Below are 27,658 nucleotides of genomic sequence, written 5' to 3' on the forward strand. Positions count from 1 at the left end.
AACGACAGGAGTAGCGACGACACCTACGGGTGAAGCCAAAGTAACAACAACATCAGATCCAATAACCAAGGTTCCCTTAGCCGAGACCACACTTGGATATACAACAAGCGTAACAATTGAGGGAACTACAACGGCAGGAGTAGCCACGACACCTACGAGTGAAGCCAAATTAACCACAACATCAGCTCCGATAACCAAGGTTCCCCTAGCAGAGGCCACACCTGGTTATACGTCAAGAGTAACAACTAAGGGAACTACAACAGCAGTAGTAGCAACGACAGCTACTGGTGAAGTCAAAGTAGCAACAATATCAGCTCCAATAACGGAGGTTCCCTTAGCAGTGACCACACTTGGCTATACCTCAAGAGTAACAACTGACGGAACTACGACAACAGGAGTAGCGACGACACCTACGGGTGAAGCCAAAGTAACAACAATATCAGCTCCAATAACGGAGGTTCCCTTAGCAGAGACCACACTTGGCTACACCACAAGAGTAACAACTGAGGGAACTACAATGGCAAGAGTAGCGACCACACCTACGGGTGAAGCCAAAATAACAACAACATCAGCTCCAATAACGGAGGTTCCCTTAGCAGAGACCACATTTGACTATACCACAAGATTACCAACGGAGGGAACTACAATGGCAGGATTAGCCACAACACCTACGGGTGAAGCCAAATTAACCACAACATCAGCTCCGATAACCGAGGTTCCCCTAGCAGAGGCCACACTTGGCTATACGACAAGAGTAACAACTGAGGGAACTACAACGGCAGGAGTAGCAACGACAGCTAAGGGTGAAGTCAAAACAACAACAATATCGGCTTCAATAACGGAGGTTCCCTTAGCAGTGACCACACTTGGCTATACCTCAACAACTGACGGAACTACGACAACAGGAGTAGCGACGACACCTACGGGTGAAGCCAAAGTAACAACAATATCAGCTCCAGTAACGGAGGTTCCCCTAGCAGAGACCACACTTGGCTATATCACAAGAGTAACAACTGAGCGAACTACAAAAACAGGAGTAGCCACGACACCTACGAGTGAAGCCAAACTAACACCAACATCAGCTCCAATAACGGAGGTTCCCTTAGCAGAGACCACACTTGGCTATACCACAATAGTACCAACGGAGGGAACTACAACGGGAGGAGTAGCCACGACACCTACGCGTGAAGCCAAATTAACCACAACATCAGCTCCGTTAACCGAGGTTCCCCTGGCAGAGGCTACACTTGGCTATACGACAAGAGTAACAACTGAGGGAACTACAACGACACGAGGAGCGTCGACACCTACTGGTGAAGCCAAAGTAACAAAAATATCAGCTCCAATAACGGAGGTTTCCTTAGCAGAGACCACACTTGGCTATACCACAAGAGTAACAACTGAGGGAACTACACCGGCAGGAGTAGCGACCACACCTACGGGTGAAGCCAAAGTAACAACAATAGCAGCTCCAATAACGGAGGTTCCCTTAGTAGTGACCACACTTGGCTATACCACAAGAGTAACAACTGAGGGAACTACACCGGCAGGAGTAGCGACCACACCTACGGGTGAAGCCAAAGTAACAACAATAGCAGCTCCAATAACGGAGGTTCCCTTAGTAGTGACCACACTTGGCTATCCCTCAAGAGTAACAACTGAGGGAACTACAACAACAGGAGTAGCGACGACAGCTACGGGTGAAGCCAAAGTAACAACAACATCAGCTCCAATAACGGAGGTTCCCTTAGTAGTGACCACACTTGGCTATACCACAAGAGTAACAACTGAGGGAACTACACCGGCAGGAGTAGCGACGACACCTACAGGTGAAGCCAATGTAACAACCACATCAGCTCCCATAACCGAGGTTCCCTTAGCAGAGACCACACTTGGCTATACCACAAGAGTAACAACTGAGGGAACCAAAGTAACAACAACATCAGCTCAAATAACGGAGGTTCCGTTAGCAGAGACCACACTTGGCTATACCACAAGAGTAACAACTGAGGGAACTACAACAGCAGGAGTAGCGACGACACCTACGGGTGAAGCCAAAGTAACAACAACATCAGCTCCAATAACCGAGGTTCCCTTAGCAGAGACCACACTTAGCTACACCACAAGAGTAACAACTGAGGGAACTACACCGGTAGAAGTAGCGACGACACCTACGGGTGAAGCCAAAGTAACAACAACATCAGCTCCAATAACTGAGGTTTCCTTAGCAGAGACCACACTTGGCTATACCACAAGAGTAACAACTGAGGGAACTACACCGGCAGGAGTAGCGACTACACCTACGGGTGAAGCCAAAGTAACAACAATAGCAGGTCCAATAACGGAGGTTCCCTTAGTAGTGACCACACTTGGCTATACCTCAAGAGTAACAACTGAGGGAACTACAACAACAGGAGTAACGACGACACCTACGGGTGAAGCCAAAGTAACAACAACATCAGCTCCAATAACTGAGGTTCCCTTAGCAGAGACCACACTTGGCTATACCGCAAGAGTAACAACTGAGGGAACTACACCGGCAGAAGTAGCGACGACACCTACGGGTGAAGTCAAAGTAACAACAACATCAGCTCCAATAACCGAGGTTCCCTTAGCAGAGACCACACTTGGCTATACCACAAGAGTAACAACTGAGGGAACTTCAACAGCAGGAATAGCGACGACACCTACGGGTGAAGCCAAAGTAACAACAACATCAGCTCCAATAACCGAGGTTCCCTTAGCAGAGACCACACTTGGCTATACCACAAGAGGACCAACTGATGGAACCACAACGGCAGGATTAGCAACGACACCTACTGGTGAAGCCAAAATAACAACAACTTCAACTTCAGGTCCAATAACCGAGGTACGCTTAGCGGAGACCACATTTACCTATACCACAAAAGTCACAACTGAGGGAACCACAATACCAGGAGCACCGACCTCACCTACAGTTGAAACCAGTATAACAACAACTTCTGGTCCATTAACCAAGGTTCCTATAGCAGAGACCACAGCTGCTTATACTACAGAAATAACTCAAGGATCCACAATATTAGATGAATCGACCACACATACAAGTGAAGCCACATTTTTGACAACATCTAGTGCTGAATTGGCACCTTCTGGTCATACAACTAAGGTTCCTTCAAACGATACAACGTCTAAGTATTTTGCAACTTCAAGAGTCACATCAACAACCGAAGGCGTTATTACTGTTACTCCTAATACCACTAAAGATTTAGTTGAAATAGTTACACCAATTGGATATGGTACAGAAATACCTACGACACAACGGACAGTTACAGTCACACCCCTTTATATGGAATCTACAACGCCAGCTTTGCTTACACTGACAACACCTGAAACAAAAGTATTGACGACAACCAAAGCACCTCTTCTACATGAGACAGCAGTAACAAAACGACCCAATTTACCATCTACCATGACAAACAAATTCGGAAAAACTTGCGCGACGGACAATGACTGTGCGTACGAAGAATTTTGTTTACGGGGTGAATGCATTAATCCTTGCCAACTCTTGCCGACCTTCTGTCGCATGTACAGTCCTAATTTTATGATCTGTCGTACAATAAACCATGTTCCAATGTGCTTTTGTGATAATGCAGCCGATGTACATACACCCGATTGCCATATAATAGCAGGTAATTCTCACAAAGAAGCATGTTTACGAGAAAACAACTGCTCATTCTAGTTAGTTAGATGGAGAATGCAAAAAAGAAAAATCTTTAGAAGAGCAACACTTTTAAATGTCATGCAATGAGTTTTTGTTATGTCGGTATACGGTTTCAAAGCGACGCCCGGTGGAGGAATACCGGAAGGACGTCTGCTCTCTCTTCTCTGCCACACTTTCTTCTGGTGTCTATAAATGTCGAGCGGCAGAGTTCTGGAATGCAAATGGGTTCTTTCTAAATATATTCCACAATATGTTTAACAATACGTTTCACAATATGTTCCACAATCACCATTCATATACAATTTAAGGTTACTCATGCATGTTTGAAAACAATCATTATTATTCGTATTTGTTAATATGTCTCCTCCTCCTCTCCCCACCCGCTGTCTCGCTCTCTCTCTATATATAATTATTTTAAATATTGTATGTGACTTTGCCGCTCATTTATGTTATTCCTGTCTGTGTTCGCTCCCTGAATGTTTGTTGGATTTATGTATGTTTGTTTAATGGTGTGTTAAGTTTATACTTATATTTAAGAATTCATGAGCTTAACACCGGTTTATAATAATTGAATTTCAATTATTATGTTTTCTAAGAGAAACTGAAAAGAAAGAAACATTTACTGGCATATTGCGATGGAACCATTTCGAAAACTGCCAACGTAATCATCATCAGGCAATTTTGTAATGTTATCAAAGGTTTCACCGGGATTCGAATGGTGAATCACATGGTGAAACTGCAGTTGCCTTTAACCACTAGGCTATCCTGCTGGTATTTGTTTTCATGCTTAATTCAGTTTTTCTCATTTCTACACTAACAACACAATTGAGACGTTGTTTCTTTTTAATCCCACAAGCCCACAACGCACGTTCTCTTTCTATTCACATATTCCTCTACCTATTTTACACATTTGTGTTATCGCTAATTTTCTGGCAAAATGTATGGCTTCATGGAAAAAATTGTAAGCGTACACTAGCAGATCAAGGCGAATCTATACTAGGTGGTGGCAAAGCGAATTCAACCAATTCGCCGTGCGGAAGAATGTCAAGTAAAAATAAAATGTTCATTGATTTCGATTAACTGACATGTTGTAGTACTAGGCTTTGTATGGAAAATTATCAAGAAGAAGCAATCAGCTGATGGGATAACACCACCTGTAATGAATTCGCCTTGCTAGCAGATCTTGTCATCGATCAGCTGTTTCTCAACTTTCGTTTTTTATTTGGAACATAAAATCTCTCACCGTTGGACTTTGTTGGGAATATCACAAACAAGTTTTTGCTTCGTTTTGCATGTTAGTACTTTTAGTTCAATGTCGAATGCTTAGTTCAAAAATTCTCTATATGTTTAATTATTTGTGTATTTTTTTCCGTGTATCTTCTCTCTTTAGTTATGTGTTTTATGTGTAATTAATTAAAATATTTTGATAGATCTTCGCTCATTATTTGAATTAAAAACAGTGTTGAAAGAACAAAATAAAAACATCAACTTTTTTCTTGTTCTGATTGCGCTCTAAGAAAGCGCAAACTCTCATCTGCATACATATCACTCTCTCACTCTCACTACAGCTCATGGTCTAAGCTCGATTTTCGCTCACTTTCGTCGTCCATCATCGCATGCCCTTCGTGTGGTTTTAAGCAACAATTTATGTTGGTAATAAAAGACAAATAACGGTACTAAGCATATGCGCGATCAGTTCGTTGTTTACTGCAAATTGTGTTAAGTAATTGTGTAATTGTTGCATGCTTTTTTTAGTGTAAATTTTCACAAGACATTAACTAACCATAATTTTTTTCGTAATACGTAATACTTTGAACTTTTTTGGATTGTTTTGTTAAATTATTATATAGTTTATCAAAAAAAATTAAGCAATTACCAAAAATATTTTAATTATTAAAAACCACCAAAAATAGAACAATTTTTAATAAATACAAAGAACTTTAGACATAAAAACAAAAATAAACTTTGTTTTATGTTGAGAAATATCTTATTTTTTTTAAGAAACTTTTTTAAGGTAATAATTTAACTAGACATTTTATTTTTCAATTTAGAAAAGAATATTGTTTTTATTTTAATAAAAATAAATTTATTTTAATAAAAATAGTATATTTTAATAAAAATAGTATATTTTAATAAAAATAAATAAAAATAAATAGTATATTTTAATAAAAATAAATTTATTTTTATTGCTCTAGAAACCCATTTTTAACAAAATGTATAAAAAATATTGACTAGTTAGAAAATTACCCAACCACAAAAACAATATTTGACAATATAAAATTAATAATTTTTTTTAATAATTGAAAAAATCTAAATTAAAAAGTTAGGAAATTTAACAGAATTTGTTTTTGTAAATTAAAAACTACTATTTTTTATTTATTGCTTTGAAACATGTCTTTAAGTGATTAAAGAACCAAATATTTTGATATAAAAAAGAAATAATAAAAAATATTGAAACATTTTTTAACCAATTTTGGACTAATATCAAAAAAAAACTTAGTTTGACAGAAATAAATTTTTTTTTTAATTTTTCTTGTGATCTTAAAAATATATTTGTGCTTAAAAATGTTAAAGTTAATTTAAAAAAACACTTAATCAAAAAATTTTCCAAAACTGAACCAAAATGTCATCCAAAAAAAGATATTTTAAAGAAAAATTACTTCTCTCAATCGCTTTATAAGGATTTATTTAAAAATTTCAAAAAGAAATGGATGGGTAGAAAAATAGAATAAAAAATTTTAGTACCAAAAAAAATGTCAAATGAAAAACTTGTTTAAAAATTTAAAAAAAAAAAAATATTTTATTTTACTTATTGTTAAAACAATATAACTTTAAATAATTGAAAAAAAAGCAAAATATGTTAAATATAAAAAAAAATTATAAAAACTATTAAAAATGGTTGACTTATAGCTGGAAAAATCGAAATGAATGTTTTGAACATAAAAAAAATTATTTAATTTTTAAAAATTTTGTTTAGTAAAATATAGTTTTTTTAATTCTTAAAAATATCGTTTAACTTAATTAAAAATCAAAGAGATATATAATAAAGAATAATAATCAAATAAACTCAATTTTTTATTGCTTAAGGAAAAATAATTCTAGAAAATTAGAAATGACGTCAGATAAAAATTTAGCTAACCACAAAAAAATTAAAAAAAAAAATTTCAGATTAAAATAATTTTTTATTTTTAATACATTAATAAAAAACTTTTTACGGTTACAAAAAATATCGGAAAAGGCTGATAAATATGTAAATATTGATTAAACATTTCTTTTAGAATTTTTTAAAATAATTTTCTTTATATAATTAAAAAAAATATTTTTTAATTTTAAATACTAATAAAAAGAGGCGACGGTCTTACAAATCGAGTATTTGTACAATTTTACTTTATTTGGGTTAAAGGCTTACTAAAATTAAAATTTAAATAATCGAACAGCTTGCTGCTCCACTCTAATATAGTTTTACTAACTTAAATGTTTTTATTTTTTAAAACATTTAGGCTGGCACTTTTTTTTATTTATTTCTAAGAAAATACGCTTTTGCTGCATGTTGACGCTTTAACTAGATTTAAGAAACGAGGCTGAGAGATTTTTTTATTTTTAATATATTGCTAAAAAAAATTAATAAGCAATTAGTAACAAACACTATTGATTAAAAATATATAAACAACGATGTCAATCTTTCACACTAACAAAAAAATAATAAAATTTTAACTCCACACAAATCGGCGTCCAAAAAAATTAGCTTTCACAAGATAGAATAAAAAAATATTTTTAACAATGAATGACTGCTTGATTTTCCTTATTTAGTACATATTTGTTAAGAAAATATTTGATATTTTTTTTTTTGTATTAACGTTTAGCTAATCGTAAATTATTTTCTATTCCTCTCTTTCCCTATCACCCATAACGTAATTCCCCCTCCGTCACACTCCCTCTATTCCACTTTTTTTCTCGTGCTTTACTCACCCGCTCACTCAACAGAAATCGGTTGCGCTGCAAGCCATGAATGCCCAACACAACGCTCTTGTGTCAATGGCGTTTGTTTGGATCCTTGTTCGTACGCCAATCCTTGTAGTCGTGAGCAAGAGTGTCAGGTGATCGAACATCAACCGGTTTGCTCAAAAGGTAAGTTGGCAAGTTTTAATTACTTTGTATACCTTTGTCGTAGTTGTAAAACACTTTAGTCATCTCCATTCTTAAAAAAATTTATGTTTTTTGACGTTTAAATATATTAAAATAAAAAATTTTTCACAAAAAAATTTCTATTTATACAATTGAACAATTTATTACAGTCTGCGAATGCCAAACCAAAGCTGATTGTCATTCCGGTTTCGAATGCGATGGCTGCAATTGTCATCAAAGTATGATTTTTTAATATTAAGCTCAACTCCAACAACAACTAAAATTTTATTTGTTGTCATCATTTCTTCTTACAGCTACTGGACGTACACCGGGCTGTGAACATTGCCCACCAGGCAGCAACTGTGATCCTACAACTGGCGCCTGCATCAAAGGTGAGTGCACTTTGAAAATTTTAATATTAATTTTGGCTGCCTTTTTACTAGAATTTAATATAATAATTAAAAACTTCTAAAACGCACAAAATTAACCGAAATTTCGCTACTCAAATTTAATTGTACAGCAATAACTGTAAATAGTTTCATCAGAAATTAAAATTTTACATCCTATTTGGTAAAATTTTGTAAATATTTAGAATTCCCAAAATAATACTTTATACATATTTTTGTTTTTTAATTATTTTGTTTAATTTTTGTTTTTCTATTGCTTTTTTTTATTTTTTTTTAAGATATTTATATTTGTTCTCCCAAAATTTCCAAATTATTTATATTAAAATTTTTTTAAGTTTCAAATATTTTGTATTATCTTTTTGTTAATTTGTGTATTCAAATTTTGCTTTATGGATTTTTACATTTCTGGAAATTATTGCCAACGTTTATTAGTTTTTTAAATTGGTTTTTTTTTTAATTTTTAAGGCAATATTTTTAATTATTTTTTAGATATTTTTCAAATATTTCTATTATTTTTATTTTTACATTTATTTTTTAAATTTATTTTCTTTATTCCGCATTTTTGCTTGCGTTTTTGTTTTGATATTGTTTCAAAGAAATTTATTTTCTTATTTCAAGTTCTTGTATTTAGGGTTTTAGTTTATTTTCAATAGTCTGAAATGTTTTTAATTTAAAACTTTTTCTGTTCGAAACTTTGAAATTCATTCATTTTGATATTTTTGGTACCTTTATATTTTTTTTATAATTTTTTTAAAATTTTTATCTTTTTATTATATCCAACATTTATTTTGCTACTTTTATTTTTTTCTTAAATGTCTGTACTTGGTTTCATAATTTTGATAAACTTTGTTTCAAATTCTCGTAATTTTTGTTTCAAAATATTTGTATATATTTTCTTAGTGTATTTTTATCATTCTGAAATTTTTTTATTATTATTTTTTATTCAAAACTATCGATTTATTCACTTTGAAATTTTTCGTACCTTTATTGGTTTTAATTTGCTGTTATATTATTTTGTAAAATTTTTTTTTCTGTTTTTAACGATTTTTTATTTTTTTTTCAAATTTTAAATTCTTCGTTTTTTTATAATTCTTTTTTTTTTTTCAACTTGTTTGCTTTAGCTTCTTAATATTTTTCAAGGCCTAAAAATTTTTTTATTTTTGTTTTGTACTTCGTTTTTTTATTTGTGTCAAAATTTTTGAAAACCAAAATTTTTTCCACTAATTTTCTTTTCCTTTTTATACACTTTATATTGAGTTTTTCATAATTTTGTCGATATTTGTTGTAAGTTTAATTTTTTTTATAAAATTTTTGCTTGAATTTTGTTTACAATTTACTTTCTCATCTTTTAATCTTTTTTACATTATTGTTTAAATTTTTTTTCAATTGTTTTTTTTTTTGTAATTCTTTATATTTTATTGTCAAACATTTTTCGGCCTGGATTCCATTTAAAAGTTTTTTTTCTAAATCCTTTCCAATTTTGTTTTTAGTTATTTGGCTTATATTCTCTTAAAAATTTTGTTTAGTTTTTATTCGCAGCATTTTATTATCACACATTTTGTTGCATTTAAATTTAATGTAAATATTTTCATGTGTATTCACTTTTTTGTATATATTTTTTTCAAAATACGAATCCCTCACGTTACCTGTAAATATATGTACAAATAAAACATACAAACAACAACAAATAGCAAATGTTACAATAACAACCACTAAAAATATAACAACCACCACCACCACATCTAACCCAATCACTGATGTTACAACCATAATCACCACCTCCACCACCGGCACCGAAGATCACACAGAAAAAACTGGCACTTCCACCAAGAGCACCACCCCTAGCGTCACCTCCAACACAACTACTACTAGAACCACTACCTCTTCGGATACAACAACGAGCAACGTTGATGATATTACAACAAAAAATCCAATGTTTGATGAAGGCATTACAAGTTCTACAGAAACAAATACTGATTTGGACTCAAACACAACGAGTAAAACTGGTCCACCAAAAGGTTATCGCGATGGTGAGAATAATATTACAGCCAGCACTGTATCTGAGCACACAACTACGCCTATCACCACAATCTACTCGTCCAAATCGTCCACTTCATCGGTATCAACGAGTAGTAGTAGCTCACGTCGTGGTGAGGATAATAAGGGACCGTTTGATGCACGTACCACCACACCCAAAATGAAAACGACACGCATCGATACTTCGAATGAATTTGACTATAATTTCACTACACTCCTTACGACCACGCAACGCTCCACATTCCCAGTAACTATGGTAACTGAACCTATGAAAGATGTGACGCAAACAACAATGGGTGCAAAAGATTTGGTTACAACCATGTTTCCGGTGATTACACCACCAATAACAGAGCAATCAACGGAGCGTGCAACTGTCCGTGGTACAACCACACCATTCGTTTATGAAACAATCGAGCCAATTACGACGAAGATGCCTAAGCCGCGTCCAGATGTGGGTGTGGGTGAAACAACGACAAGTAAAATCATTCAAAATGAAGCTATGCCATCAATAACCACAAGTCCAACTCCGATTACAACAACAACTAGCACCTTAAATACCACTACTGATATCACAATGATTATTAACCCTTGTACAGATCATACTAACTGTGGTTCTAAGCAATTGTGCGTGCTGGGAGTGTGTCGTAATATGTGTCGCGAAGGTGATAGAAGCGATACGGAGTGTGTAAAAGGTATATGCAATTTTTTTTGTACATTCTTTCCCAAACTTGTCAAGAATGAGTTTTGCATGTTTGCTGTGAACTTTGTCCTATACATTCTTTAAGACAATTTGCATGCCAGGGTTGAAGCAAATTCGAATGCGTATCTTGCTTAGGAATGTTTTTTCGAAATGCATGCTTCTCTTATTCTTATACCAAAAGACCATGGCTAAGGATGTTAAAAAGCTTCCAATTCATCAAAAAGCTTAAGGTTGCTTAAAAGTTTGTTCCCATACGTATATGCTTTGTGCATAGTTCGCTTCAAAGAATGTTTGAAAAGCTCAGCTATAATTGCTCAAAGCACATCTTAAGAAGAGGGCAAAGATATACCTTGTCTTACCTTGAAACTTTCATTAAAGCTTTACAAATTTGTCAAACCTTGGCAAAAAGTTTAAATTGAACTACTATCACCAAGTCTTTTTTAGTCTGGCTAAAAAAGTTTCTTTGATAAAGAAAGACAAATATTTTAAAAATTTATCCTGAAAGCAAAATTCCATTTGTGTACTGAATTTCCTGGACGATGATATAGCTTTTCAATATTTTTCCCAATGAAATAAAATTTTTGAAATTAAAGCTTTTTTCAAGCAGATGTTTAAACTCTCTAATTTGTTTCTTTTTCTATACACGAAAACCAAACTAAAATTAAACCGCAAAAACTTTTAAAAACATTTCATTAGCGATATTTTAAATACAGTTTTTAATGTTTTTGTTTTTGAAGAAACCTTTGTAAGCACTTTAAAATCTGCAAGCAAAAACTTTAAAATGAAGTGAAAGCTTTTGTATATATATTTTTATTCAAGTATTTTTATCAGTGTAAAAAGTTAGTTAATTCACTTTTTTGTTATTTTTTTAAGCTTTCACCACCCGTTGAAATTTTATTAGTAAACAGTTCAGTTCGTATTTTAATTAAACCTTGGAAAAGGTAAAATTATTTATTAATTCGTAACCGTAAACTGTAAAAAATTAATAAAAATACAGTTCTGCTGAAATTTTTTAAAGGAAAAGCTTATAAATAGCCTTCAACGAAATTCTTATATAAATATTGGATCATGCATTCACTTTCAATATTTTTGTCAGTGTAAAAAATGAACTAGTTCACAATTATGTTTTTTAAAAGTCTTCTCCGTCTTTTGGAACTCTTTTATTATTCTTTTTTTTTCTGTTAAACTATATGGTAAATTTTTTCCAAATATTTTTCTTATAAATTTTGCTTTAAATTAAAAAAAAAATAAATAAATGTAAGGCGCGATAACCTCCGAAGAGATCTAAGGCCGAGCTTCTCTTCCAATTTGCATCGTGCTCCTCTTGATTTTCCCTACAAATTGGCCGGATGGGACCTACATGTTCTATGCCGACTCCGAACGGCATCTGCATCTTAATAAATAATTTTTTTTTTTCATATATTGTCAAAAGCTCCTCTTTTCATTTTTTAAAGCTTTTGTCAACTTTTGCAACCTTGTAAATATATAGCTAAATTATTTTTTATTTATTTAGTGCAACAGTCATTTATAAACTGTGTATATTACACTGAAAACATTTTTAGAGAAAATTACAATTATTTTATAAATAATATTTTTTTTTGTTTTTTGATAATTAATGGGTTTACACCGGGTATAAATTAATAGCTATACAATTATTATTTTTTTGTTAGAATGGAAAGAAAAAAAAACACTTTTTTCTTTGAAAAAAAAATTATATCTACAAAAACTCTCCTTCATCATACTTCAACTCCCTGCGCTTCATGGTTACTAAAAATATATTTTCGGGAAAAAGCTCCCATTGTAAATAACTGATTTCACTAATTAACCCCCTTTTTTTTAAATTAGTTTATTAAAATATTAAATTTTTCTCTTATCAGTATCTCAAACATTATCATTTTAAATCTAATTAAAACAAAAATAATCTAATTAAAATAAAAATTTAATTACTTACCAAATAACACTCATAATTACTCTAACTCTAACTCTCTAACGAGTAGAATCGCCTGGCTCACCAAAGAATCCAGAACCATGTCAGTCGAACAACGATTGCATTGAGAATGAAGCATGTTACATGGGTCTTTGTCATAATCCTTGCGAATTTGCGAATGTTTGTGCGCCCACAGCGAAATGTGTGGCAAAAATGCATCGGCCCATATGTTCGTGCCCGAAGGGGCACGAAGGCAATCCAACCATCAAATGCACGCCTGTGGATAGGACAAGTAAGCAAACATAACTACAACATATTTTCATTGGGAGTTGGTCTAAAAGGATTATGATTACGGAAATCATTACAATTATAGTAATTGTAGATTAAGTATTATATTTTATTACGATTACTGCAATCATTATTCGAATGCCATTACAGTAATGTCGCATTTTGTGAAAAAGTGATTTTGAGAGATGTAACAATTAAAGTAATTATAATCATCGGTTTGATCGATAGCACACATAATCCTTTTCGCCCAACTCTGCATTCATTACATACAAACATCACTTACCAAATAATTGAAATAATCTTAGAATCCTTAAATTACTTAAAATTTTTTCATGCTAACAATATTAATCAACAAATACTTAAATCTGCTCAGGCTTGGGTAATGCAAATACGTCACAATTACAACAAGATTACAAGATAATGCAATTCAAAAAAACAAAATGTGTATTTTGTAATTGTAATAAATGAGTGTGACCAAACTCTGCTATTTTCGAGTAAAAAAAAATTTGATCTTTAATTTTCTATAATCGTTCAATATTTTTAAAAAATTTTATTTTTCATCTCTCAGTTGAATGCACACACAATGCCGATTGCGATGTTACCGAAGCTTGCATTCAGCGACGTTGTCAACATCCTTGCGATGCGCATAATCCCTGCGCACAAAATGCTGTATGTATGAATTCGAATCATGCAGCGGAATGTAGCTGCGTTGATGGCTATCAGGGCAATGGTTTTATTGGCTGTCAACCAGGTAAGTGCACGTTATGGCAGCAACGCGGGCTAAAAGGAAGCTTTTGAGCAGTAAAGAGTGAGAGAGCAACGAATTTGATTTACAAAACAAACACGAAAAAACCCATATGAAGTCAAGGCGAATTCAGTACCAGGTGATGTTATCCCAACAGCTGATTGCTTCTTCTTGATCATTTTCCATACAGCGCCTTGCACTTTAATATGTCATTTAATCGAAATCATAAAAAATTTTCTTTTGACTTGACATTATTCAGCACGGCGATTTGGTTGCCACCACATTATATAGATTCGCCTTGGATTCGCCTTGAATCAAGTGAAACTTTTTCCTATCACACATTTTTCTCACGATGTAAGCAGTTTGCGAGTATTAGTAGTTAGACTTATGGCCTAATTATGTAAAACACTTTTACTTTTATCGCATAGTAAAGCTGGGATATTTTTGTTATAAGGGCCAAATTATGTCAAACGCCATGACAATTATAAGCGCAGTATTCAGCACATTATAAAATATTTTAAGGCTGGCATCAGGAGTTCGTAAACTGTAAGCTTGACATGATACGCTCTTCTATATCAATTGACATTCCTTGATAGAGTTAAAAAAAACAGTCTAGTAAAACTAGTAGCTTGGCTCAGATATGTTAATCATATGAGGCTCTAGCATCGCTGTCAATTCTTTTCATACCAAGCTAGTATTATTTACTTTCAGGTCTAAAATCCGAAACCTTAACTTTCCTAGCTACGAAAAATAAAGCCGAAAACGATCATAATATTTAGATCACAGGAAGACAGTCGAGACAGAAGTACAAGGTTTAACGTAAGTACCTGACATTGTTGGCCTAACCTCACGGTGCATCCATGCACAAACGTCCACCCAAGAATCGCTACCTTGGTGGGGTTGGAGGCCTATCTAACACCTCTTCCAATCTATGGGTCATGGCACCCGGTTGCAATGGAACTCCACATTCGAGCTGACCAACTCTTACCGCATTTGGATATCAAACCACAACCACAGTAGGCAGCCAAGGATGACTTCGACGTGCTGGATGTTTTACGTGGACTGCCGCGCTCAGGTCCAAGACTTTATAGAAGAGATTCGCCAACTTTCGCCTCCCCCTGCGGCCCTTCTTCCCTCTACTATACTCGGCGAATGAAGACTTCATATCCGTCGCACTCTCATAAGCCTTCTGAGAGTATTTTCGCGATTACAACAACAGAAACAATACAGCCCGCCCATCCTCTTTATAAGCTCTTAATATAATAAGACACGTGTTAACTTTTCATATTTTGATCAAAGGCGTGGCAGCTTGTGAAGACATACAACGAGAAATACTGGGATTTCGAAATAAGAAAACATCGAATTACTATCACCTAGTCCAGCATGTTAGTAATCTGATTATTCTATAGCTTTAGTGAACACAAGGAATCTTACTGCCCTATAAGAGGTTGTTTCTTCCCAGAGTTTACTTAGCTGACTCGAGTGCAATCTTTACAGGCTCGAGTTCATCAGACTACAGGTGGCCAAGGGATGTGTGAATTCGCTACAGCCCGCAACGTTCGGTTCATTTTTACATATGCTGGTCACGAGGTCTGCATGGAATTTGCCAGCAATATTGCTAGTCCCTATGACCCAGATGGACAAGATATCCCAGGAGCCCCACCCCCTCTACTCGGTAGTACCACTGTTGATGTTAAAGTTTAGATAGCATTGCATCACATAGCTTGGACTTATGTACATCGAACTCGTGACGGAAATCCTAAAAAGGCCACCCGCCAGACACTTCCGGTCTGCAGGATTTTGAAGAAGAGATAGTTTGCTTAATTGACTCGAGGCACATATGAACATACATAACAGGTATCCATAGAGCCTTCGAAATCCCTAAAGCCCTGCCACCGTGGACTCGTTTGCACCCATCCGTACCAAGATATTATATTAGCATGACATTTGTGTTTGGTATTACTACGCCCCAGGCAATTCTCGATAGGAACTATCGAGCCATCCACTATCATCCATGTAAAAAACTGCCCTAGGTCGATGTCTCTTTGTGTTCCGGAGCCTTTTTTACTATTTTCTGCGATCACATTTCTAAACATTAGTGGAACAGCAGTAGGAAATATGTCCTTTAAAAGTCTGAGACTTCAAGTGGAAAGAATTAAGTCTTCGAGTTTTGTATATGAGAGCATTTTTGTAAACAAAACTTTCGCGACATTTATAGATTAATTTTTGACCTGAGAACATCGTTGTATTAAAGACGTCCAAAGGAATTATTTCTCCCTCACGCCAGCGCCACCTAAGTTATATATACTTTTTAACGAAGTGTATCGTTTTATAAATTTCGGAATAGGGCGCCAATTGGCCGACAATTTTTCACATACGTCATTCCAACGCAGACATAAAAAAATATCAGACTAGAAAAAAAAAACTCAACACGAAGTACGCAAAGAAGCTTTACTTCAATCTAATTTTTTATGAAAAAATGCCGTTATTGAAGGCTTGTCAAAATGTGTCCTTCATTAGTCACTTTTATTTGCTGCTCAAAGTTTCATGCGCCACTTTTCAAAACCCAAAAGATAAAAAAAAATATAAAACAAGTTTTCTCTCAGTGATAATTTCACCACATTAACCCTTTTTTATTGTCCTGCAACGCTAATTTCCTAATTATTTCTTCATTTTTTTCTATTTCGTAAACACTGTAAAATATAATCACGCCACTCACCTTTACGAAAATCGCAACAAACCAATTATACTAAATTCAAATAAAACTCACCACGAAATTATATATACACTGAAAAATCACCATACACAAAATTCCAAAAAAAATTGCACATCAAAAATCGAAAAATGGCGCGTCTCCAACGAACGCACCCAACAGCACTCGACCACACGCCCGTCTGTCAGTACAATGAGGATTGTCCACCAACAAAATTGTGTGATCGTCTAAATCGCCGCTGTATCAATCCTTGCTTCGAGGACTCGTGTGGCGACAATGCTGAATGTATCCCCGTTAATCATGGCACTGAATGCCGTTGTCTACCTGGTTTTGCCGGCAATGCCTATATCGAATGCTCACAGGTGCAAGGTTGTCGCGCCGATCGTGAATGTGATGCTAGTCAGGCGTGTATCAATGGAAAATGTGCGTCGCCTTGTCGCTGTGGCGCCAATGCACTTTGTGATGTGGTGAATCATCGTGGTATTTGTAAGTGCCCACCAGGTTATGCCGGACGTCCGGAGGTTGCTTGTAATCCCCCAACCAATCCTTGTGATCCGAATCCGTGTGGCGTCAATGCGCTGTGCGAACTGGATAATGGCAATCCAATTTGTTATTGCCCGAAAGGACTCACTGGTAATCCGTTTAAGAATTGCAGTAAGTATTTTCAAGTAAATTTTTCAAGTTTCTTATTAAAATAATTATTTTCTGTTTTCTTTTCTTTTCACAGTACCTGAGGGCGATGAATGCCGTCCGAATCCTTGCGGTCCCAATTCAGGTTGTCGCATGGTTGAGGGTGCACCTACTTGCTTCTGTTTACCTGAATATGAGGGACAACCACCGTTGGTGCCATGTGAAGTGCCGAAAAATCCTTGCGATCCATCACCTTGCGGTCCAAATACACAATGTGCTGTACTCAACAATGGTTTCTCGAAATGCACCTGCCTACCGGGATATGTAGAAAGTCCAAACACCATACGCGGCTGCATCGAGCCTATCAACCCATGCGATCCTAGTCCTTGCGGTGTTGGCGCTGTCTGTGATTCATCACGTACGCCAGTATGCTTCTGTCCTGATGGCAAAGTCGGCAATCCATTTAGATCTTGTGAGAAACCACCTGTTTACGATGAGCTCTGCACGCCAGGACCATGCGGTCGCAATGCAGATTGTTATGTGACAGGCAATCGTGAGGAATGCTATTGTCGTTCCGGTTATATTGGTGATCCATATCAGGGTTGCCGCGAGCCACCACGCAGTGCTTGTGAACCAAATCCATGCGGTCCGAATGCTCAATGTATTATTACTGATGATGGTCAGAGTGCTTGCATATGTGCGGACGGTTTGTCGGGTGATCCCACCTCTACCAAAGGATGTCAAGGCTATGAATGTCAAGTTGATGCCGATTGTCCACACGATAAAGCCTGCATGGGCTTCAAGTGCTACGATCCATGTCCGGGTGCTTGTGGTCAAGGCGCCAATTGTCGCGTACAGGAACATCATCCAGTGTGCTCATGCAATGCGGGTCTCACCGGCAATCCAGGTATACGCTGCTACGCGTTAGATATACCTAAAACACCTAGCCGTAATCCGTGTAGACCTAGTCCATGTGGTGTGAATAGCGAATGTAAAGTGGTGAATAGTCGCGCTGTATGCTCTTGCATCTCAGGTTACTTGGGTGATCCAAAAAGTGGTTGTCGCGCCGAGTGCGATATCAACTCGGACTGCGGTACGACACAAGCTTGCATCAATCATAAATGTATCGATCCGTGCGCTGGCACTGTGTGCGGTATTAATGCCGTTTGTCGTGTACAACAACACACGCCCATATGTGGTTGCCTCGATGGCTTCACAGGTGATGCTTTCCGTCAATGTATACCAGTGGGCGTGCTGCACAATATAACGCGCGATCCGTGTGCACCATCACCTTGTGGACCACAAGATGTTTGTTCGATTTACGGTGATGGTGTTGCTTTATGCGATCCCTGCTTTGGATCGAATGCTCAACAAAATCCGCGTTGCCGTCCTGAATGCGTCTCGAACTCAGATTGTCCATTTAATCGCGCTTGCTTGGGTCAACGCTGCTTGGATCCTTGTCCTGGCTCGTGTGGTCATAATGCCATCTGCAACGTATACGAGCACAATCCAATCTGTAGTTGTCCACCTAGCTTGTATGGCAATCCATATGAACATTGCTCACCACCTACACAATATTTACCAGCACCTTCACCGAGCTGTGAAAAATTACACTGTGGCGCTAATGCGGAATGTAAAAAGCGCAATGGCGCTTTAACCTGCGTCTGTCGTAAGGGTTACTTTGGAGATCCGTTTATCGGTTGTCGTCCGGAATGTGTGCTTAATTCTGATTGTCCAGCTGAAAAGTCATGCGCTAATTCGAAATGTGTAGACTCGTGTGTTGGCGTGTGTGGTATCAATGCAATGTGCCGTATTGTGAATCATTCGCCAGTTTGTATCTGCATAGAAGGTTATACGGGCGACGCGGCTGTACAATGCAATCCCTACTACTTACCACCAGCGCCTCCTACTGACAGACCACGCAATCCATGTGAGCCATCACCTTGTGGTCCAAACTCGCGGTGTCTCACCTCACCAGATGGTTACGCTGCTTGCTCGTGCTTACCAAATTACAAAGGTTCGCCGCCAGTCTGTCAACCTGAATGTGTAGTGAGCTCGGAGTGTCCATTGAACCAAGCTTGCATCAATCAACGCTGCACTGATCCATGTCCGGGCACATGTGGTGTCGAAGCGCGCTGTGAAGTTTTAAATCATAACCCAATTTGCTCATGTGAGCGTGGCTATGAAGGTAATCCATTTGTTTCGTGTAGCCGTATTCCAGAGGTACGTAAAGACATTGTACCGACCAAACCAAAGAATCCATGCGCGCCATCACCGTGTGGCCCAAATTCGATTTGTCAAATAAAACAAGGACGTCCAGTTTGCTCGTGTATTGCTAACTATATAGGCAGTCCACCATATTGTCGTCCGGAGTGTACGCTCAACACAGAATGTCCATCGGATAAGGCTTGCATACAAGAGAAATGTCAAAATCCATGCGCGGATACATGCGGTTACAATGCGCGTTGTACGGTGATAGCGCATGCAGCACACTGCAGCTGTGAGCAGGGTTATGAAGGTGACGCTTTTGTTGGTTGCTCCAAAATTGATGAAAGTGAGTGCATTTTTGAGTGTGTACGGCAAGCGTTTACTTACTTTTTTTCTATTACAGAACCCAAAGATCACATCGATCCTTGCTATCCAAGTCCATGTGGTGAGAATGCTGTTTGCAGCGCACGTAACGGTGAAGCGCGTTGTAGTTGTATTGAACCTTACATTGGTGATCCTTATACTACCGGCTGTCGTCCTGAATGCGTTTACAATGCGGAGTGTCCTTCATCGCTATCTTGTATCAAACAACATTGTCGTGATCCATGCGTGGGCACTTGTGGCTCGAACGCAGAATGCGCTGTAGTAAACCATGTACCTACATGCAGCTGCGCGCGCGGCTACGAAGGTGATCCGTTCGTAGGATGCAAACGTGAAGATTATTGTAAGTGTTACCATTACGCACTTTTGAATGATATAACTTAATTTAATTTCACATTTTATATATTCTTAGCACCTGGGCCAATCAGCCCTTGTGAGCCGACACCATGTGGTGCTAATAGCATTTGCCGCGTGGTAGATGGCCGTCCCGCATGCTCATGTCATGTGGGCTATTTTGGCGCACCACCCAATTGTCGCCCGGAATGTGTTGTTAGCTCGGAATGTTCACAGAATTTGGCTTGTATTAATCAAAAATGTGCAGATCCTTGTGTTGGTACTTGTGGCTTCAATGCCAAATGTCAAGTGGTCAATCACAATCCCATTTGCTCATGCCCCGCCGACTTTATGGGTGATCCGTTCGAGCAGTGTGTGCCGAAACGTAAGTTTTTGATTTGTGCAAACTAATTTTCAATATAAATCTAACCTCTCCTTTCTGTAAATAAAGCGCGCGAACCAATGCCAAAGGTCAATCCATGCTTGCCCAGCCCTTGCGGCCCCAATGCCGAATGTCGTGAAGTGGATAATCGCGCGGCTTGTAGTTGTGCTCCTGGAATGTTTGGTGCTCCACCTCAGTGTCGTCCGGAATGTGTTATCCATCAAGATTGTCCTTCGAATCGCGCTTGTATACGTCAACGTTGTGAGGATCCTTGTGCTGGTGCTTGTGGTTTTAATGCTCTTTGTATCACACAGAATCACAAACCCGTGTGTTCATGTCAAGAGGGTTACGAAGGTGACCCGTACGCTGGATGCAATACACCGCAAAGTAAGTACCCGTTTAGTTTTTCTTTTCCTTTCACTTCTCCTTATTTGAAAACACAAACTCAGTTGCTTTGTGTCCATGCTTGGATGTCGAAAGCTTATTTTTCTTTTATTTTTTATATTTGATTAAATTTTATATTTCTTTCAGTTAGTTCTAGTAAAGGTTAATGGTACTTTTGAAAATATGTTTATTTATATTTCATATGCCTGTTTATGCTTTGTATTTGTTATTGTATATTTGGAAACGTTCCATCTTCCTGCATGTTCAATTTATCCATTTATCATATTTGCGATATTTTCAAAACATTTTTTTTTTTTCAATTCAACTAAGGGTTAAGTCGGAAAGCCAAAAAGTGAATTTATTTTGCGGGCTTCAAATGTTGAACTGGAAGACTTAGGGACTCACAAAGTGTCATAGCACACCATATTTTCATGTCATAGTGTTTCGTGTCATATAATTTTATAATATTGGGACAATATGACATCTTAAGCAACTTTGTGAATACCCTTTATGGTTTAAAAAAATCATGGAATGTTTATGCGATTTTGTATTTATCATAGATACTAGCCCTATTGAAAAACATTTTATTTTAAAAGAATTACATAACCTATGTAAATTTCTTTTCCAAGAAAATATCGGTTCTTCTTAACTAGCGTTGCCAGATGTTCTGGTTTTGTATCATTTTTTCCATTATACTGTTACAACCCAGAACATGTCTGGTTTCCTTAAGTGTCTGAATCAAGTTGTAACATTGATATTCAGTTTTTCGCTTGATAGGACCTTAAATACGATATAAAGGAAACCACAAGTCTCCTCTCTCACAAAAATCTTTCTTGGAATGTGTTTTGCGTTCGGACGCCACGTGGCTGTTCATATACTGTGGTATAAGGCCACGTTGTTACTTGTCAAGTAACCAATTGTTCTTCTGAGCTTATCTGAGAAAAGTCTTCAATTTCTTCTCATTGCTCACTAATACGCTCTGTTGGCGAGTGCTTTCAGAGGGTAGATGCGACAGTCTTATATAGAATACTGTCTTTCCAGCGTTCTTAAAACCTACAGAGGAAATTCGAATTCGCTCTCTTGCCTACCAATCAGTTAATAAGAAGTTTTTTGGCGGCAATTTGTGTTCGGGTGTGAACAGCGAGACATAATAACCTAAAAAAAGAGAAAGATAGGGAGTAATATGTCGTTTCTTTTCCTCTCGAAAAATAAACGATTGTATGGCAAGCACTTTAGATAATGCTTGGCCATGTTGTAAAGTTAACAATAAAGTACTTCTGTGTAAATTTGGGGCATACATATGTCATTTAGGGACTTGATATAAGGAAATCGGCCTAGTAGATAACCATTTTTGCTCTAAGGAAGTCAGGGTCTTTAATTTCATATATTGAGTACTAGCCGGACCCGTGCGCTTATTGCGCAATAAATATAATAAGTCTCATATCAAATATAAACAGAAATCAGCTGTTCTATCAATAAAAACTGGCATGCGCATGCGCTGCCATCTGGCGAATGTCAACAACTGTCGGTAATGCAATGTTAGTTCTAATCAAATATTCACAATCGTGCCATAGTACAAATAGATTTCTTTCCGTACTCAAAATCGTTTATTTTTAACAATTTTTTTTACAACCAAAACTTTATTTATAGATTTGGATTCTAAATAAGAGCGAAAAAGGGACCTGCACATAAAAACAGCAATTAGACGTAATATATAAGATATAAAGAAAATAGTTTCCATAGCTCCGTCTCTTTAAGTAAATTGAAGCGCACGCTATAAAAAAATTGCTAAACAGAATGTATTTCATCACGTTCCATGTAGATACGTATTTAGTTTATATGATATATTAATTTGATCTCATAATCTTTGTGATATTTAAAACATGAAAATAAAGCTCGCTATGAGTTCACTTTTGGGCTCCGACTTCAAATTGCTAGATATGACCATTACGCAAATCCTTGTACTGTATATTCTTAGCATGTAATGTCACTCTATCACTTCACCGAAACTTTACCTTAAAATTCTCCTCTCACAACTACCATACATTCTATTCGGCTTTATAGTTGTAGTACCTGATATACCCGCCGATCCATGCGTTCCATCGCCTTGCGGTCCGAATGCTATATGCCGAAATCGTAATGGTGCTGGCTCATGTACCTGCATACAAGATTACTTTGGTGATCCTTACATAAATTGTCGTCCCGAATGTGTACAAAATAGTGATTGCTTAACAACAAAAGCTTGCGTCAATATGAAATGCGTGGACCCATGCGCGGGACTATGTGGCATAAATGCTGAGTGTCGCGTTAATCATCATATACCGGTTTGTTCATGTCTTACCGGTTATGTTGGCAATCCGATGCGTAGTTGTCATGAGAAACCGTCAAGTATGTGCTACACAGAAACGTCACCAAGTCTGAACAATTTTAATCAAACTTATTTTTTCATATAAAATATAGATATGTATTTACCAATACCGCGTGATCCTTGTCGTCCATCACCTTGTGGTTTATATAGCAATTGTCGTGTTATAGGCGAACGTGCCGTCTGCTCTTGTCTACCTAATTATATGGGCAATCCACCGAGTTGTAAGCCAGAATGCATGTTGAGTTCGGAATGTGCATCAAATAGAGCTTGCGTTAATATGCGTTGTCAAGATCCTTGTCCGGGTACATGTGGTCAGAATGCACGTTGTCGTGTTACCAATCATTCACCAATTTGCAGCTGTATCGATGGTTACACTGGTGATCCATTCCAACAATGTTTACCTGAAAGAAGTATGAATAATATCGCAAAATTTATGAGTCCAACATAAACTTACTCAAATTCGACTTACTTGTTTCTAGAACCTCAAGACTTGCCGCGCGTGCCAGCACAAAATCCTTGTGTACCCAGCCCTTGCGGCCCGAATTCACAATGTCGTGCCACAAGCTCAGGCGCTGTTTGTTCGTGCATTGCCAACTATATTGGACGTGCGCCCAATTGTCGTCCGGAATGTACAATCAATTCGGAATGTCCAACGCAGCTAGCTTGTATGAATACGCGTTGCGCCGATCCTTGTGTGGGCTCGTGTGGCAATAACGCACTCTGTCAGGTTAGCGCGCATGCGCCGATTTGTTTGTGCGAGCCTGGTTACACGGGTGATCCATTCTCGGGTTGTTACAAAATAATAACAGGTGTGTTAAAGTCACAAATAACCTCGAAGAAAAAAAATTACTAATTTACTATGTTATTCCACTTCTGAATTTCACTATAGTACCAGATGAACCTGTGCGTCCCTGTTATCCAAGTCCATGCGGCTTGAATGCGCTATGTGAGGAACGTGATCGCGCGGCTTCATGCAAATGCATACCCGAATACTTTGGCGATCCATATGTTGAGTGTCGTCCGCAGTGTGTCATAAATTCGGATTGTCCGAAGACACGTGCCTGCGTTAACAACAAATGTATCGACCCATGTCCGGGTATGTGTGGGCGTAATGCCGAATGCGCCGTCTTTAATCATGCTGCAAACTGCGAGTGTTTTAATAGTTATACTGGAAATCCAATTACCGGTTGTTCACCCATACCAGAACCGCCACCACAATGTAAGATATCTGCTAGTTAGGCTGAAAATGAAAAAATATATACTGACCGCATTCTCTCGCTTAAAATTCTATTAGACGAACCACCTGTAGTGGTAAACCCTTGTCAGCCATCACCTTGTGGACTCTATAGCAATTGTCGTCCCGTAAATGGTCATGCCGTCTGCTCGTGCTTACCAAATTATTTGGGCGGCCCACCCAATTGTCGACCAGAGTGTATGAGCAGTTCAGATTGTGCGCAAGACAAGTCCTGCATCAATGAACGTTGTAAAGATCCCTGCCCTGGCACTTGTGGAAACAATGCTTTGTGTCGCGTCATCAATCACAATCCGATTTGTTCATGTGTGCCCGGTTACACTGGTGATCCATTTGTACGTTGCATCTATGAAGAAAGTAAGAAACGTCTGCGCTTTTCACACTCATTGCGTGAGCGCGCGTTAAACGTTTTGTGAAGCTCAAGTTTGTAGAAGGTTTGCATGCTATTTGCTTTGTGTTGGGCGCTTCACAATGCGTCACGCACTCTCATGCTATTTTCTCATCCCCATCTACTCATAACATCACTATATATACAATTTTTTTTCTTTTTCTTTGCTTTTATGTTATATTTCCTTCTGGTTGCATGTTATTGTTTACTTTACGGTGTAAATATATAAATATGTAGAGCGTCCTATCATAAGAGATCCCATAAATCCATGTGTACCATCGCCGTGCGGACCGAATTCGCAATGTCGCGTTTCGGATGCTAATGAGCAAGCGGTGTGCTCGTGTCTGCCCAACTACATCGGCAGAGCACCAAATTGTCGTCCCGAATGCACATCGAATTCGGAATGTCGCGGTAATATGGCTTGTATCAATCAACGCTGTCAAGATCCATGCCAGGGCTCCTGTGGCGCATCTACAACATGTATTGTAAATAATCATAGGCCAATATGCCGTTGCTTGGAAGGTTATATAGGTGATCCATTCTCTGGGTGTAGCCCACAAAGTAAGCTTTAAGCTTTAAATTTTTGGTTAAAAAATATATACATAATTAGAGCTTTTGTAAGCTGGAGTACCTTTACTAAAACCATTTATACCTCCAACCTCACTATAGTTCACGCACCGCCCGAAGCGCCCATGCCTTGCAACCCAAGCCCTTGTGGCGCTAATGCTCTCTGCAAGGAGCGCAATGGCGTCGGCTCCTGTACCTGCTTACCTGAATATACTGGAGATCCATACACCGAATGCCGTCCAGAGTGTGTACTAAATACTGATTGTCCGAAAAATCTTGCTTGCATGAACAACAAATGCCGTGATCCATGTCCTGGAGTGTGCGGTGTAGGCGCCGAATGTCATGTCATCAATCATGCGCCCAGCTGCAGTTGCCCATCCGGTTACATTGGTAACCCTTCGGAATATTGTCGCGAACAACCTAAACGTACGGTTTTCTTTTTAAACATACATATAACGAGCGCAGATTTCAATAACGTCCGTCATTGCTTTTAAATTTTAACAGAACTCGATCCCGTGCAACCATGTCGTCCCTCACCGTGTGGCCCCTACAGCCAATGCCGTGAGCTGAATGGTCATGCGGTCTGCTCATGCATAACCAATTATATTGGTACACCACCATCTTGTCGGCCGGAATGCTCGGTTAGTTCAGAGTGTTCACAAGACAAGGCATGCGTGAATATGCGTTGTGTAGATCCATGTCCGGGCACTTGCGGTAATGCGGCACTTTGCAGAGTCACGAATCATAATCCAATTTGCACTTGTCCTGTTGGTTACTCAGGAGATCCATTCATACGTTGTTTGGTTGTTGAATGTAAGCAGATTATGGGATACAAACTCTGCAACTCTTTTTTTAACACTTTGCATTACTATCAATTTTAGCTGAGGAGCCACGTCAACCTACAAAACCATCGAATCCTTGTATACCCAGTCCATGTGGCCCGAACTCGCAATGTCGCGCAGTAGGCGAAACACCTGTCTGCTCATGTTTGCCAAACTTTGTGGGACGTGCGCCCAACTGTCGTCCCGAATGCACGCTCAATTCGGAATGTCCCTCCAATTTGGCTTGCATCAACGATCGTTGCAAAGATCCTTGTCCTGGTTCATGTGGTTTTAATGCCTTCTGTAATGTAGTCAATCACTCGCCGGTTTGCATTTGTGATAGCGGCTACACTGGCGATCCATTCGCTGGCTGCAATCCAACACGTAAGCAGCCATCTCTCGCGTAATATTTTTTATAGCGATCACACTAAAATTTACTCTACCCTACTAATAGCCACCGCCATACCTGATGAACGTCTCACACCCTGCATACCCTCACCTTGTGGACCCAACGCTGAATGTCGCGAACGTAACGGCGCCGGTTCTTGCGTTTGTTTACCGGAATATTTTGGTGATCCATACAGCGGTTGTCGTCCCGAATGCATTGCTAACTCTGATTGCCCGCGCGACAAATCGTGTGTGAACAACAAATGTACTGATCCTTGTCCTGGCGTATGCGGCTTGAATGCCGAATGTCACGTATCGAATCATGCTCCAACATGTCTGTGTCTACAAGGTTACACCGGTAATCCATTGAGCGCTTGCCGTGAAATACAATTACCACCCGAACCAAGTATGTCCTGCTACAATAACTGTACTTACTTACTAATCACCACACCGTACTTACACTTATGCGAACTCCCTTATATATTCATCCACACAGCACTCAAAAACACAAATCCTTGCATACCATCACCATGTGGACCCTACAGTCAATGTCGGGAGGTGGATAGCCATGCTGTGTGCTCATGTCAGTCGAACTTTATTGGCTCACCACCGAATTGTCGTCCCGAATGCGTCGTTTCTTCTGATTGCGCTCAAAATCTTGCATGTCAAAATCAAATATGCGTCGATCCTTGTCCGGGTACATGTGGCAGTGATGCGCGCTGTCAAGTTATCAATCACTATGCGGCATGCTCGTGTGCGCCGGGTTATACCGGAGATCCCTTCAGTAGATGTACTAAAATTAAACGTAAGCATGTATAGTTAAAGCCCAAAGGGGCGCTTTGCGTTAGCGGTGATAGTGGGTGGGCGTGCGCAGGTATTCATGCGCTTGGGAAGCCACCTTGGCACTTGGCCACA

General features: G+C 38.0%; 1 protein-coding gene and 1 long non-coding RNA gene across 5 annotated transcripts in view; one reads left to right on the forward strand and one right to left on the reverse strand.

Moving 5' to 3' along the window:
• dpy (dumpy) overlaps positions 1-27,658 on the forward strand; it is a 307,368-nt gene that overhangs the window by 220,392 nt on the left and 59,318 nt on the right. Inside the window, exons 13-32 of the mRNA XM_067768302.1 lie at positions 7,685-7,828; positions 7,996-8,064; positions 8,140-8,217; positions 13,753-13,935; positions 16,805-17,296; positions 17,370-19,826; positions 19,884-20,204; positions 20,274-20,579; positions 20,646-20,963; positions 23,025-23,348; positions 23,421-23,738; positions 23,808-24,137; positions 24,218-24,547; positions 24,623-24,937; positions 25,206-25,529; positions 25,638-25,961; positions 26,040-26,348; positions 26,417-26,740; positions 26,811-27,149; positions 27,240-27,548. Coding sequence (XP_067624403.1) covers positions 7,685-7,828; positions 7,996-8,064; positions 8,140-8,217; positions 13,753-13,935; positions 16,805-17,296; positions 17,370-19,826; positions 19,884-20,204; positions 20,274-20,579; positions 20,646-20,963; positions 23,025-23,348; positions 23,421-23,738; positions 23,808-24,137; positions 24,218-24,547; positions 24,623-24,937; positions 25,206-25,529; positions 25,638-25,961; positions 26,040-26,348; positions 26,417-26,740; positions 26,811-27,149; positions 27,240-27,548 — 7,914 coding nt within the window. The remainder of the gene's footprint in view (positions 1-7,684; positions 7,829-7,995; positions 8,065-8,139; positions 8,218-13,752; positions 13,936-16,804; positions 17,297-17,369; positions 19,827-19,883; positions 20,205-20,273; positions 20,580-20,645; positions 20,964-23,024; positions 23,349-23,420; positions 23,739-23,807; positions 24,138-24,217; positions 24,548-24,622; positions 24,938-25,205; positions 25,530-25,637; positions 25,962-26,039; positions 26,349-26,416; positions 26,741-26,810; positions 27,150-27,239; positions 27,549-27,658) is intronic.
• On the reverse strand, positions 12,882-25,214 carry LOC137241088 (uncharacterized). Of its 4 annotated transcripts, none has more exons than XR_010949905.1 (7): positions 24,629-25,214; positions 24,221-24,568; positions 23,798-24,159; positions 23,433-23,729; positions 23,302-23,355; positions 23,034-23,239; positions 12,882-13,173 (listed from the first exon to the last, which is right to left on the reverse strand). It is a non-coding gene; the product is annotated as an uncharacterized lncRNA (long non-coding RNA). The 4 variants fall into 4 exon arrangements; XR_010949903.1 differs by having other exon boundaries at positions 23,302-23,377; XR_010949904.1 differs by having other exon boundaries at positions 23,034-23,355.

This window comes from Eurosta solidaginis, chromosome 2 (genome assembly GCF_040869045.1).
Source record: "Eurosta solidaginis isolate ZX-2024a chromosome 2, ASM4086904v1, whole genome shotgun sequence".
NCBI lineage: Eukaryota > Metazoa > Arthropoda > Insecta > Diptera > Tephritidae > Eurosta > Eurosta solidaginis.